Raw genomic sequence first — 13687 nt, 5'->3', positions numbered from 1 at the left:
TAAAAACCGGGAGAATTTCAAGTTTTCCCTTATTTTCTTTGATTAGGAAAAATGTATTTTTATGGCCATGCACTACATTTGGAATATGGAACAAAAACTATCATGGTAGCCTGAGAACGAGCGATGATAGGCAGTAACTCAGGCCCTCTAACCCCTATAATGTGAGCTAGCATGATGAATGAATGAATAAACCACCACCACAACCTAAAAAATCACACAGCTATATGTCATTCTGAGAGTATAACCTCCCCAAAGTATGACCCTCCATCTTAAATGTCTACCAATCCACCTCAACCTTTGACATGTTGGTGTGGGATAAGGTCCATACCAGGGTAGAACCAAATCATGGTCTCTTCCCATTTACCAAAACTTTATTCAAATTATAATTAGCTGAATCAAAATATATGTATGTATGTATTCTAAAATTTCAAAATTGATTATACAATGGACCCCTCAGGATATGATCAACTAAACGATAGAGCTCGTGCTCAAGCATAGAGCGTAAAGATTGTCGAATATGTGGCATATTATGATGGTCACCAAAGAGGCTAGTTTTTTAGCATTCAATTTCAGGACAATAGGATTAGTGCTTGTGCTCTCAAGAAAGCCTTCACACATTGGTCATGTGATCTACATGTGTGTAGTTCATCAATGGCATCATGTATCATAGTGACGATGAAGAAAATAAAATTTGGAAGTCAAATCTCTGATGGCAATGGTCGGAACTTGTATAGTTTAGTTGCATGCTATACGGAATGCGTGTGGTCCTCATTGCTCCTAGAAGAGTCGCCACACCTCTTTAGAATTCATAAGAGTCGGTATATCTGAAGGGGGGCTTAAAAACACTCTTTTCTATCACCCAAGGTTATCGTTGTGTGGTATCTCCTATTGCTACCTCTCTTTGAAACCTGGCTCTAATCTCTCGACACTCATTATCATACCAGCTTACATGAGGAATAGTACCGCTACCATGTCTTTCTCTACCACGTGTGCAAAAGGCTATAGCTACAACTGTAGGAACAACATGTGCGATGCATAGGGATCCACCTATCACAATCTAAAGAATTCAAGAGAGAGATATTACATGCATCATAATCAAGCAAGGACCAAGCTTATTATGCATTTCCAAGGACTCAATTCTAGAGTCCAAAAGCTAGACTAATCCACCCCCAATTCAGAGACGAAAACAGTTGGAATCTTGCTTATGTGTCCTCTTGTAATTTGCTTTAAAAATGCACTTCTACTAGGGCTTGAGTGTCTCTAATCTCTGAGAAATGTCCAAATTTGAACTTTCTCGAATACATCATTGAGATAGAATCTAAACAAATGCCGATCTTGGTATTATCTAATTTGTCTTTCACAAGGAATCCGATGCAACTTTTACTTTTTAAAAATGCAAAATCCCTCCAAAATTACTATTTTTGAAACTAGGTGTTGGTATACCTACCCCTTTACCCTATGTGGACCATCCCTAAGGCTCAAATTTATTTTACTTCAACAACAAGAATCCTCCAAAGTTATATCACAAGATCCTGGTCCACTAGTCTTGGAAGAACGATGCAAATATTATCAATTAGCAAAACATACCTCAACCTATTGAAATACTAAATATGAGTTCGTTAGTCTATTCTCAATTATATATAGACTCCTTTTTTACCATTTGAGAGTGATAAATGTAGTAGGGAGAAACTTTACACATCATGTATTTACAACTACACATTGTTGTACATTACACCCTCGAGGGGCGACCGTCGGAACCACAACCCCAATGGGGAAGGAGGGTACACCCAAGAGAACGCAACCCGTAAGCCTCGAACTTTCAACCTTGGGGGTTACATAACGAAGGTCTTACCAATTAAGCTACACTTCTTGGGTATGAAGTTTGGTATACTTTATTTTCAACACTGAAGAACCGCCTTAGTGACATCTTCAAGGCTATAAGCTAACTGTATGTAAGTAAGACCAACAAATTGTAAGTCACAATCCATGCATACATTGCCCCCGGTGGACTACACCCCAAGAAACAGGATTTCTACCTCATAACCAATATCAATGCTACCAACATGCAAGCAGCATTTTTAATACAATTAGCAAATTCAAACCTCACTAAGCTCTGCATTCATGTCTTTAATGAGCAACATGCAAGCAGCATTTCTGATACAATTAGCAAATTCAAACCTCATTAAGCTCTGCACTCATGTCTTTACTTGTTTGATAGACGTTACTTCGAAAAATGAAGGTTGTGAGTAAGGTTTCTCCCTAACTCTCTTAAAAGAAAGGGATGTCCCTTTTGGCTTGATATGTTTGCATTGACAAGACAGGCTCTCGCCTGTCCTTTTTGCCAGATTAAGCAAAAGCTTCCCAACTAAATGCCAGCATTGTTGCAGCTCATTGTCGTCATAATGATCATAAGAATGCCTACCAACCCGTCTTAGCTCTGTTATGCGTGTGGACTTTGGCCCTGCCAACCACAGTAAATTGATCGTACTTGAAAGCACTAATCAGCTCAACCCATCCCTTGGGTTTTGTCAATAAAAAGGCTGCAGCAATCAAAGAATATTCTCATGCTCCCTTGTAAACGGCAAAATATGCCTACCTAAAGATACGACAAACCAGAAGTGGAAAAGAAAGCATCAAAGAATCAATTCACTGCTAAAGCATGCAAGGCATATCTCACCGAATTGGCACTGATTGAAAGAATATGGTCTTTCTCTGTAATTAAGGTGGGTTGCTCATTTCTACAAATTAGTATTCGAATAAGCTTATCAAAAGGGCCTAACACTGTAATACTAATCACTCTTGCTAGAAGGGACCTCTTTAAGGCCAAACATTCTTCGATAAACAAAGTCTCTCAGAAATACAGGAAGATAATATAACAGGGTCAGTTTGGTTGACAAATAGCCGACAGCCAGATAGTGGGGTGGATTTTTTCTCAAAACTTCCTTCACTGTCTTTTCAGCAAACTCCTCTGAGCTTGTAGAGCCAGCTTGTTGAGAATAGCTCATTCTCTTCTTAATAAACTGCTCCCATGGTTGGTAAAACTTCCACTTTGGTAAGCCATTGTAAACCTGTGCGGCATTGACCTCAATGTTTGATTTGATAGCACCAGGTGCCACTACAACAACATCCACACCGAATGGCGTTAACTCAACCCTGCACACCACACCAGGGAACCCATGTTTCTAATCAGAATGTTTTACTTAAAAGAGTGCTAAAATGTCTCTACACCATCAAATTAGCAGATTTTGACTCTTTACATAAAAAACAGCAACCCAATCATCAAAATGTACACACAATCAACAGCCCCCCAACCCCCCCCCCCTTTCTTCAAACCCCACCCGCCCACCTTGCAGCAACCCACCCCAAACCAGTTGATGTCATTACTCTCCCCTATATTCCGGCAACAACCATCCATAACAAGGGCAACAACCTCTAGATTACATATAATCTGATTCGGTGTTTTTTTCCTTTAGCAAGCCGGGAAGTTGGCCTAAGCCCAACCTACTCTCGCAAGATAAATCTTTTGTCACTGATTTCAGTGCCATGAGACATCGCCTTGGGGATCGTGACCCCGTTCAATATTTTAGAGCTTGCACCCTTGAGAATCAATCCAAGAGATCCCTGGCAGGCCCCGTTAGGAGCATGACAGCACCCAAAGGCCCCTCTAGAATAAATAAGACCTGATTTGATTGTGCAATATACGACTTGCTGAATGAAAACCCTATAGTACATAACACCATTAGTAGCATTGATGTGCAAGTGGCTCGATATAAACTTTTTATCCATGTTCAGCCTTGACTGTTGCGGGAGAGCTTGGGCAATTAGAAACCCATGCCACTAGTACTGTCCAACTTGTACAAATGAGAGAAGTATAGACAGCACGTGCAAGGAAAGGATTCCTTGAGGGTGGGTCTTGAACAAGAGGTTCAGGGACCTAAAAATTCTAGGTAATAATGTAAAAGTATCTAGGTAATTCTGCATTTAAAATATAAACACAAAGATAAAAATCTATTTATTATATGGTGTAACAGTCACCAGCGCACACCTGCATGCGCTAGCCTGCACACTCATAATGGTGTAACAGTCATCAACATACACCTACACGCGCTAGCCTGCACGCACACACATACACCTGTTGGGGGTAAAGGCCCCCTGTGGCCCCCCTCTTGTATAGTGTACACATACTTATACTTAAAACTCACTTATAAGTGAGTACACACATTTTTTTATTAAGTGTCCGGCCAAAGCTTGTAAGTGTACTTAATAAAACAAAGAACCCTCAAAAATGAGAATCGTGGGTTTCTTACGTGAGAGCCTTCTCTCTCTCTCTTTCGATCTGCTGCGCATCCTACTTCCTGCAGTGTGTGCCCATCTCCTCCTGCTCTCACACACTCCCTGCGCTCAACAACACCCCCTTACATGGGCTCCCAAGGGTGTAACAGTCATCGACAAATCATTTAACCCACACATAAACACATGCGTTCTCAGTCAACAATACCTCCCCTCCACCCACAATTGTCTACTCCATTCCCTCTTCATCATCCATTGGTACATCAAGCTCTAATGAGTCATCGTACCTCAGCTGCTCCATGAAGGTGATACAACTACAATAGATGGAAGCTGTGAGGCTCCATGATAGAATGATGGAGAGAGAGAGAGAGAGAGAGAGAGAGAGAGAGAGAGAGAGAGAGAATAGGTGCTAGATACTTTTTCATAGGCAGCCTGCACATTGCCCATTTTCGGCCTGTTTTGACCATCTTCATATTTTTAGGATGATGGTTTTATTTTTGGTTATGGTATTTGACAAAGATATTTGCCCAACCTTACCCTAGCTCACTATATATGTGAGCCTAGGGGGCTCTCTCTCCTTTGTTTTGTACATGTAGAATTATTGGGCTCACCAGCCTTTTGTCCATCTCTTCTCTCTCTCTCTCTCTCTCTCTCTCTCTCTCTCTCTCTCTCTCTCTCTATATATATATATATATATATATATATATATATATATATATATAGAATACTTGTCTTCGCTCTAAAATTTGTCTGAGGTCTTTGACAAGAAGGGTAGAACGCAATCCCTTCTTATTCCCGGCAAACGGTTTTTCCAGCATTGGGCAATGGCAATCTAGTTGTGCGTGTCATCCTCGAAGCATCTCGAGACCATTGGATAAGTGTCTTTCTCGTCCTCGAAGGAATTGGCTTATAGCACTTCTACACAGGCGGATACTCTTGGAGCTAATGCACATACTACTCTAATAACCGACATTAGAGGTTAGAGACACAAAGGTGAAATTGTAACCCAATTAGAAAACACTAGTGCTAAATTAAATATCTTGGATTGAGCATTCGGTATGTACAAAGAAAATACGATACAAAAGAAACGTATAGATCTAGTCAGTACGCTGCACCATGGCACTAGCAAGTACTCTACAATATCTTCATTATCTTCTGGGTATTATCTTCAAATCCTGAGGAGATAAGCACGGTGTCCTAAAAGTTGGAGCTACCCTCACACCTTAGCATCCTAGGTTGAGCGCATGGGCAATGTCCGACCAGTGTGACCAGGCCCTACATGTAAACACACCCTATGTTGAAGGAAGCATCAGAAGGGCGTTTAAGAAATCCTAGAAATAGGACCCTACGCTCATTTGTGACCTGTTTGTGTGATCACCACACTTGGACAATAGACCCTAGCAATGCTTGCCCAGACAATCAAGCTAGGGCCCAGTAGTATGAGACGCCAATCCTTCAGGTGAGACACTAGGCTGGAGTAGCTACAAGGTTTTGGACACGACCTAATAGTAAGTCAAGTGTCTATCCCTTTTGTTGATATGCATGTTTGGCTTCTCTGCCATGTCGTGTGTGCAAGACGGATCCTTGGGGAGCACTAACACCCACCCACCAACCTTTATACACGCAAATTAACGAGAACTTTAAATAGAGGCAACATAAAAGTTGCTTCTCCTCACAATGGAGGTCACTATTTTTTTTCACCATTGTTTTACAACATGTTTTACCACAAAACCCTCCACACAGAAAATGCATATCCATCACTGACAATTGCTTAATAGTTGCATCCACATTCCATAGTGGAGGTTGTTGTCAAAGTCGACGATGCAAAAACGTCCAGACCAAGGAGAGAATGCGCGCGCGAGAGAGAGAGAGAGAGAGAGAGAGAGAGAGAGAGAGAGAGAGATTTCTGAACTAACAAACCTTGGCAATGAATTGATGATAATACAATGGGGGCAATGGGTTGTTTATATACCCACCTCACTAAATTGGCCTGCCCAGACTTTGACAGATATGTAAAATAAATACCTAAAATATTGGGATCACATTGGGCTAGTCACTTGAGATGCTACTAACGTTAACACCCTCTCTGCAGCTCATAGTGGACATAAATCGTGAGACCAAGTCGATGAAGAAGCTACCATGGACACCCCAGCAACAACTCTCATGCTATATACACCTCGATTTGCTAGTATCAACATGTCACCTGAGAGAAATGCCATCTTGAGCTCCAATTGCTTTTTAGAAAGTTGATTTGTAGACCACACTACATCCAAAAAACCCGATTCATGGACTATGAACACATCACGTCCAAATACTCCAAGATAATGAACTTTCAAACATATCATGTCCATAATTCGGCCAACAACAATGGACTGGTGCATTCATCCATAGTGTTTTAGATACGTCTGATTGGTTATTTACAAGATGCATGTGCCTTGAACTCCGACTCACGGGTTCAAAAACCAATAACTTGAACTCCAACACAAGGGTCCAAATTATTTATAGAGAGCACTGTTTGTCCCTCTCTGACACTCATAAGCCTCTCCCTAGTTGAAGCTAGTGGCGGCAACAGTATCCACTTGACTAGAAGGCGGGACTCTCTTGCCAGCGTAGTCTCCACCACACCAACAGATTCCTTACTTTCCTTCCCTGAGTCATTATCACTGCTTTCCTTATTACGCTTGCCTTTGCCTTTGTCCTTTGTAGAGCTTCTGTCTTTGCCTTTGGATCTGCAATCTCAAGACAAATGACCACGCTTCCCACAGTTGTAACAACGGCTATTGGTCTTCTTTCTAGAATCCAACACAGCAAGTGCTTCAACACCTTTGTCAAAAATCTGAATTTTGCCTTAAGTTATTAACATGGCTTCCTCCTCCATGAGAAAAGAGTTGAAATCATCAACTTCCAACTTTTCTTTCGTAATTTGTAGCTAAAGTGTTCTAGACATTGTTTCGTACCCCTCAAACAATTTCGTTGGTACCAAAGCAACTAATTGAGTGCTGGTAAGTGCACTTTTCATAGCCGATAGTTGATCATAAATAACCTTAGAATTCATAAGAAAAGATCGCATGGAACTTCCGGTTGGAATCTTGATGGCAAATAACTGTCCAAGAACGGTAACATCATAGAATCCCGATAAAACGTTCCGACGAGCTTGAACCACATCTAGTTGGCAATCTTCAAAGTCTGTATTGCTGGTGAAATTTCCTTTATAAGAGATTCCACAATGGCTGAGACCCAACATTGCCTTCACATTACTCGCATCCCAATCATCACATGATTTGTGATATTGTCATCTTGAAGGCGGGTGTACCTGTTGTTAGGATCCCTCGTAGGACGGGGCTCCGAGCCATCGACAATGTCCCATAAGACTTTGCGCGTCAACCAAAGTCGCATAATCAAGTTCCAAAGGGCGTAGTTATCGGCGTTCAATTTGTCGTTGGCGCTTGAGCAAGGGTTGGAATCTTGATGGCAAATAACTGTCCAAGAACGGTAACATCATAGAATCCCGATAAAACGTTCCGACGAGCTTGAACCACATCTAGTTGGCAATCTTCAAAGTCTGTATTGCTGGTGAAATTTCCTTTATAAGAGATTCCACAATGGCTGAGACCCAACATTGCCTTCACATTACTCGCATCCCAATCAACACATGATTTGTGATATTGTCATCTTGAAGGCGGGTGTACCTGTTGTTAGGATCCCTCGTAGGACGGGGCTCCGAGCCATCGACAATGTCCCATAAGACTTTGCGCGTCAACCAAAGTCGCATAATCAAGTTCCAAAGGGCGTAGTTATCGGCGTTCAATTTGTCGTTGGCGCTCGAGCAAGGGGAGGCCGTGTTGAAGTTGCTAGATATGGACGTGATTGATTCCTTCTCGCACTCCAAAGAGTGGCCGCAAAGTCCAAGCTATTCCACAAATTCTGCAAGGGAAGGGATCCCCGGAGTCTGCACACGAAGTCGTCGTGACGATCGCCGAAGGGTTCACCTCGTTGCCCAAAGGGCGCTCTAAAAAATCCTTTGATTCCAAGTGACCAAAACAATCGGCTTTCAACCAATTTGGTTCCCCTAGGCACCCACCACTCTTTTGTGCACCGCGTTTTAAAAAGCTAAGCCAAAAAAAAAAAAAAAAAGGGGGGGGGGGGGGGGGGGGGGGGGGGGGGGGGGGGGGGGGGGGTGGCGACTTCACTGTCGCTACCAAAGGAGAGACAAGATGGGTTGTCGCCGTCAAGATTTGTAGATGGCGTATCAAAACATTCGCAGGTAAAGGGAAGCGCTTTGGTTGTCGTTGGACGCTTGCCGCACTAGCGTTTTAAACGTTGTCGACGGCACGTGTAGTGCTTACGGCAAGGTAGCAGCACGAGGTAAACGGCCACAACTTCGATAGCCTTTCAAAACGATAGGGCAGCTAGAAAGAGCTCCCATAGGCTCCAGAATGCAACGTTTTAAAACACTGGCTGCAAAGGGTGATGGAGAGGCGCCGCAAGCAAATGGAAGGGAGACTCTCTTCACGGCTTCTCCACGCTGCTTCTCAATGTGCTGCCTTGCTCCACCAAGGCTCTGATAGGATGTCAAAGTCGACGATGCGAAAGCGTCCAGACCAAGGAGAGAATGCGAGAGAGAGAGAGAGAGAGAGAGAGAGAGACTTCTGAAGCAACCAACCTTCGCAATGAATTGATGATAATACAACGACGACAATGGGTTGTTTATAGACCCACAAAAGTAAATTGCACTACCCAAACTTTGACAAATAAGTAAAATAAATACCTAAAGCCAAAATAAATATTGGGATCACATTACGCTATCCACTTGATAACTTTTAACACTTGTAAAACCTGAATCTGGCACAAAGAAGAGCTTCAATTTGTAATATCCGAGCAAACATGAGGACCTTGCCCATCAAGTTTTTCAACAAATTAATTAGACCTTTAAGCAAAGGTATTAAAAAAAAGCGAGTTGACAGAAGCAATTGCGTGTCGCCCCGTTAGAGAAGACTGCAACCACTTCAAGCGTTACATTCCTTGACATAAAGATGGGACCCTCAATTACCTCAAAGCAATGTGAACCCACCCTTATGTTGAGAGCAGTTGAGTCCTACACATAGGATCCTAAGCTCATTTGTGAACGATCTCTTGTAATTGCCATAGTTGGACTCTACACCCAAGAGGAATGAAATGCCCACACACTTTCTAAGGTGTGCGCTAGTGTTGAGTGAAACCGACAAGTACCACGCGTGAACTGAAAAGAACAAAATTGGAACAGACTGTAGCACTTCAAACACACACACACACACACACACACACAAATGAAATGAAATGATATATTAACGTCTTCAAAAGGCCAAAGTGACCTATGAGACCAAAAAGTTACAGAGTGGTGAATCTGATATAGTGTCTCAGTACCGAAAAGAAGAGACTAAATGGTACTAAAAGAAAGGGCCCTGAAAAACAAATTGTAACAACCTAAACTGCTGGAAGTGTTGAGCAACTAACCGGAACTCTGTAGGGTATGAGTAATAGCTAGTACAATGAGTGATACAATCTCAACGGAGGTGAGTGGATAATGTGTGACCATCAAGTCATAGGATATCCATCATCGGTCACCGACGGATCTCATCAATATCCTCCATGGTCAGTACTCTAATTGGGTGTCTCACATGCCAAGCTAGAATGGTCTAGATACTCTGTTGCAGCCTTCGTTGATGATGTGAAGCTCCTCGTAGTTGTGGGCGTCTGGATCTCACTAGCTCAGTCGCTCCATCGATCAATGTGCCTCTGGTGCGGGTGAGATCAGAGCTCTACTGTGAGAGCTGCTCCTCAAGCTGCCCCAATGGCCGGACTAAAGAAATCTATAATCTACCTTTGAGACTGGCTCTCCCCTCATCTCCTCAACAAGCTCTTTGTGTGTCTGCGCAACTCTAGTAAAGATAGTCCAAGACATCTCTAGTCCTAGTATCTCATGACTCTAGAAAGTGGTTGTCAGGTTTAGCGGAAGTGTTTATGGATTCAGGTCGGTAGTACTCCGCACAAACACAAGAGACACTTTACTTCAATTGAAAGACTGAACTGAATTGAAGAAAAGAGAGAGAAAAGAGATGACACGGGGATGTCGGGTCCCAACCCTCGAGGGCCCCCTTGCTCTGTTGCCAGAGCAAGTAATTTCTTTATTCTTGCGCAAATGCTCATACAATGATTGAATGCTAAGATGATGATGTTAATGGGTACTTGTCACAAACAACAGACGTGTCAAACCCCTGAAGAATGGAGCCAACTTGCAAATCCCGATCGAGGGGCCTAAACCCTAAGAAGAACAAGTAACAGAAGAAGAAGTCCTACCAACTTATGGGGACCCCGTCCGATGGGGCCCCAGTGACATAAAGGAATTAAAATAAAGCAGGACCTACACACACACACACACACACACACAAAGGCTTGCGCATCAGGTGATGACGTGGCAAGCGTACGGACGCTTCGGAAATTGCACCGACACGATGACGTGGCAGACTGTACGGATTTCCGCGTTTTGCGCTGACTACTGGCGTGGCAGTCGTACGGAATTCCGTAATTTACATTGGCAGCTTTTTGGCATTGCTTTTGGACCACATGCTTTTGAGTTTGAAGGCTTTTCATTGTAACTGCTTTTCAAGCCAAGGGCCTTTAGATATGAGGCTAGGGCTTATTCTTTGGCATGCTTCCTGGAGAAGGTGCAAAGTCTAGAGTACCAGTTTGTACTATGTTGATGCAATATAAAGAAATACCGAAAGGGGCACCAAGGTTTGGGGCCAATACTCTCTGGGGTGGAATTCCGCCCCTCCGTGTCGGGTCGCGTTGTCGTGCCGCTCCGCTTCCATGACAAGAAAATGAGCAGGGAATGCCAATCAGGTGTATTTGAATCCTACATGATTATTCAGCAGTTATAAGGGCTTGCTAGCTAACAAGCCAATTTTTAAGCTAAAAGTGTGCCAGATGCGGCTCTAAGGGCCAAAAGATGTCTTGGTAATGCTAAACAGTGAGTATGCTTGAAGTGGTCATAGCTGGGATTTTATTAATCAAAGTTGAAGTACTTGAAGGGCTCTACGTGCCTGTCTTTACGGCTCGTCGATCGAAGCTACAGAGAAGAAGTTATGGCAGCTTGAAGTTTGAATTGATTGCAGATCTGTACCGGATTGGGCAACTGCAGCTGAGGGAATAAAAATGAAGTGAATGCACGGGCCTGAAGTGCTCGCTTTGTGGAGTGCATCGGTCTTTTCAGATCAGTGATCGGAGTTACAGTTGCCAAGTTATTGGCCGTTAAAGATGCACCGGGGGTCGGTTCCCTACCAGTCTGGTCGGCTCGATCGGAGTGCTATCTAGGAATTTTTGAGCTTTATCCAAGTTTTGGAATGCATGAGCAGTAATTGCTTTGAGGAGTCTCGTGTTCGGAATGTAGTCTCTTGGAATGCAATGATTGCGGGGAGTGCCCAACACGGATGCGGTAAGAAGCTTCGGGCTATTTTCAGCGAGTGCGAAGGGAGTGCTCTCAGGCCAAAGCAATCACGTATGCTTGCATCTTGAAGGCGTAATTGCACTAAGAAGTTGATAAGGGCATTAAAATTCTCGATAATATTGTTAGTCAAGGACTGCTGAAGGAAGTTGTTGTGCTTGGCAATAATATGGCCGACATGTATATCAAATGTGGTGCCTTAATGAAATTTAGGGACCGGCCGCCCAAAGGCCAAGGGCATGGCCGCCCGCCCAAGCGAACTGAATGGCCGCCCATTGTTAAAAGTAGGGGGTAATTATGGTGTGAACCAAGGAAAAAAAGAGTGGAGCATGGCGTGAAAGGAAGCAGCGACGAGCGGCAGCTGCGCAGGAAGGAAAAGACACGTAGTCGCCAGCACGGGGCTCAGAAGCAAGCGAGCATGAAACGAGAATTGCTTGGAATGCCAGCGCGTGCCATTCGATGCCATCCTTGGGCAATTTGGCGATGGTCGGTACAATCGACTCCCACATCATCAGAGCGCCATTCCCATTAGCGATATCACTAATGGGATGGCCGAAAATAGGAAGGGGCAAGCCCATGCAGCCAAAAGGGGCTATTATAAAAACAAAAGGGGCGGCTCTTGTTGGGGGGTCTTCTGTGCATTCCTTAGCACGAGAATAACAAGCTCTAAGCCACACCTCTCTAATCTCATTTAGCCATCCTCATCTAAAGCTCTCGAAGCTAAGCTCTCTAATCAGAAGCTATCTTAATCATAAGATTTCCTAAGCTCTCTAATCTCTGGCGCCAAGCCTAAGCGAAGGTAATCATAATCCTCTTGAGCTCTTATCCCAATCTTGGAAGCCTAATCCAAGCCTAATCCTAAGCTCGCTGAAGCCAAACCAAGCCAAAGCTTTGATCTCATTAATCTCCTTAAGCCAAGCCGGGCTAAGCCGGATTTCATGAAGCTTTCTTAGGCCGTGCCTAAACTCGAACCTCTTAATCCCACAAGCAATAATCCTTAACTCTCATTAACCAAGCTTGATCTCGCCCTCCTAGCCGAACCTTCTCGGATCAACTTAAGCCTAAGCAAACTATAACCCGGATTATCACAAGCTCTAAACTAAATCCTTAAGCCCCTTGAACCGAAATTAAGCCGGTAATCATAAATCGAATCAGACCAACCAAGGCCATCGGAAGTTAAAGCTCCTAAGCCATGGCGGGAAGAAGCGCAAGGCGGTACAAGACAATTAATTTTTATTAGCACCTGGATTAAAACCGGGACAATTCTTGTAATTTGATTAAAACGGGGATATTGTTGCTTATTTGGTTTTAAGGTAGATTGTCTGTTTTGAGCTCTGTTTCCGTTAATTGTGTCTGCTGCACCTCTTTTCCCCGCACCTCTCACAGCCAGGGGCCCAGTGCCCCGGCTCACCTTTCGCATACTTATCCCCCAACAGCGTGTCGCCTCTCTCTCTCTCTCAATTCAATTGTTATTGAAGTGCTAAAAGTCTGTTCAATCTCCCCTTCTTGAAAGAGAGTAATCGTCCGCGATTACAGCATATCTACAAAACAACTCAAGTTAGCTCAAAAAAATTCCGAGGGACATTCCAAGGGACAATTAGTTTGCTCTTTTTGTTAAGGAGTTAGCTTCTCCTTTCGGCTCTTTTGATCAAGGAGTTGGCTTCTCCTTTCGGCTCTTTTGATCAAGGAGTTTGCTTCTCCTTTCGTCCAAATCGGAACTCTTGATATTGCAGTGTAGTAAAATTAGCCATCACACCCAGACCGCATTGATCTTCCACGGGTGTCTTGATGCACTAAAATTCCATACCCAGGCAATCTCATCCAATTAGGAATATTAAGTGGTTGGCACATCACAATGCAGCATAAAATGCTCACATATGCATGTTACAAGACATAGAAACATAAAGTCATCGA

General features: G+C 43.4%; 1 protein-coding gene across 1 annotated transcript in view; it reads right to left on the bottom strand.

Moving 5' to 3' along the window:
- Positions 1-2691: 2691 nt before the first annotated feature.
- The window catches only part of LOC147461343 (short-chain dehydrogenase ptmH-like), a 29761-nt gene continuing 18765 nt past the window's right edge, over positions 2692-13687 (bottom strand). Inside the window, exon 3 of the mRNA XM_086508911.1 lies at positions 2692-3153. Within this exon, the coding sequence (XP_086365037.1) occupies positions 2790-3153 (364 nt within the window). The 3' untranslated portion in view covers positions 2692-2789. The remainder of the gene's footprint in view (positions 3154-13687) is intronic.

This window comes from Adiantum capillus-veneris, chromosome 3 (genome assembly GCF_014529385.1).
Source record: "Adiantum capillus-veneris isolate H3 chromosome 3, ASM1452938v2, whole genome shotgun sequence".
NCBI lineage: Eukaryota > Viridiplantae > Streptophyta > Polypodiopsida > Polypodiales > Pteridaceae > Adiantum > Adiantum capillus-veneris.
Note: the sequence above shows the minus strand (reverse complement) of the source record. Positions and strands in the feature narration are given on the sequence as shown.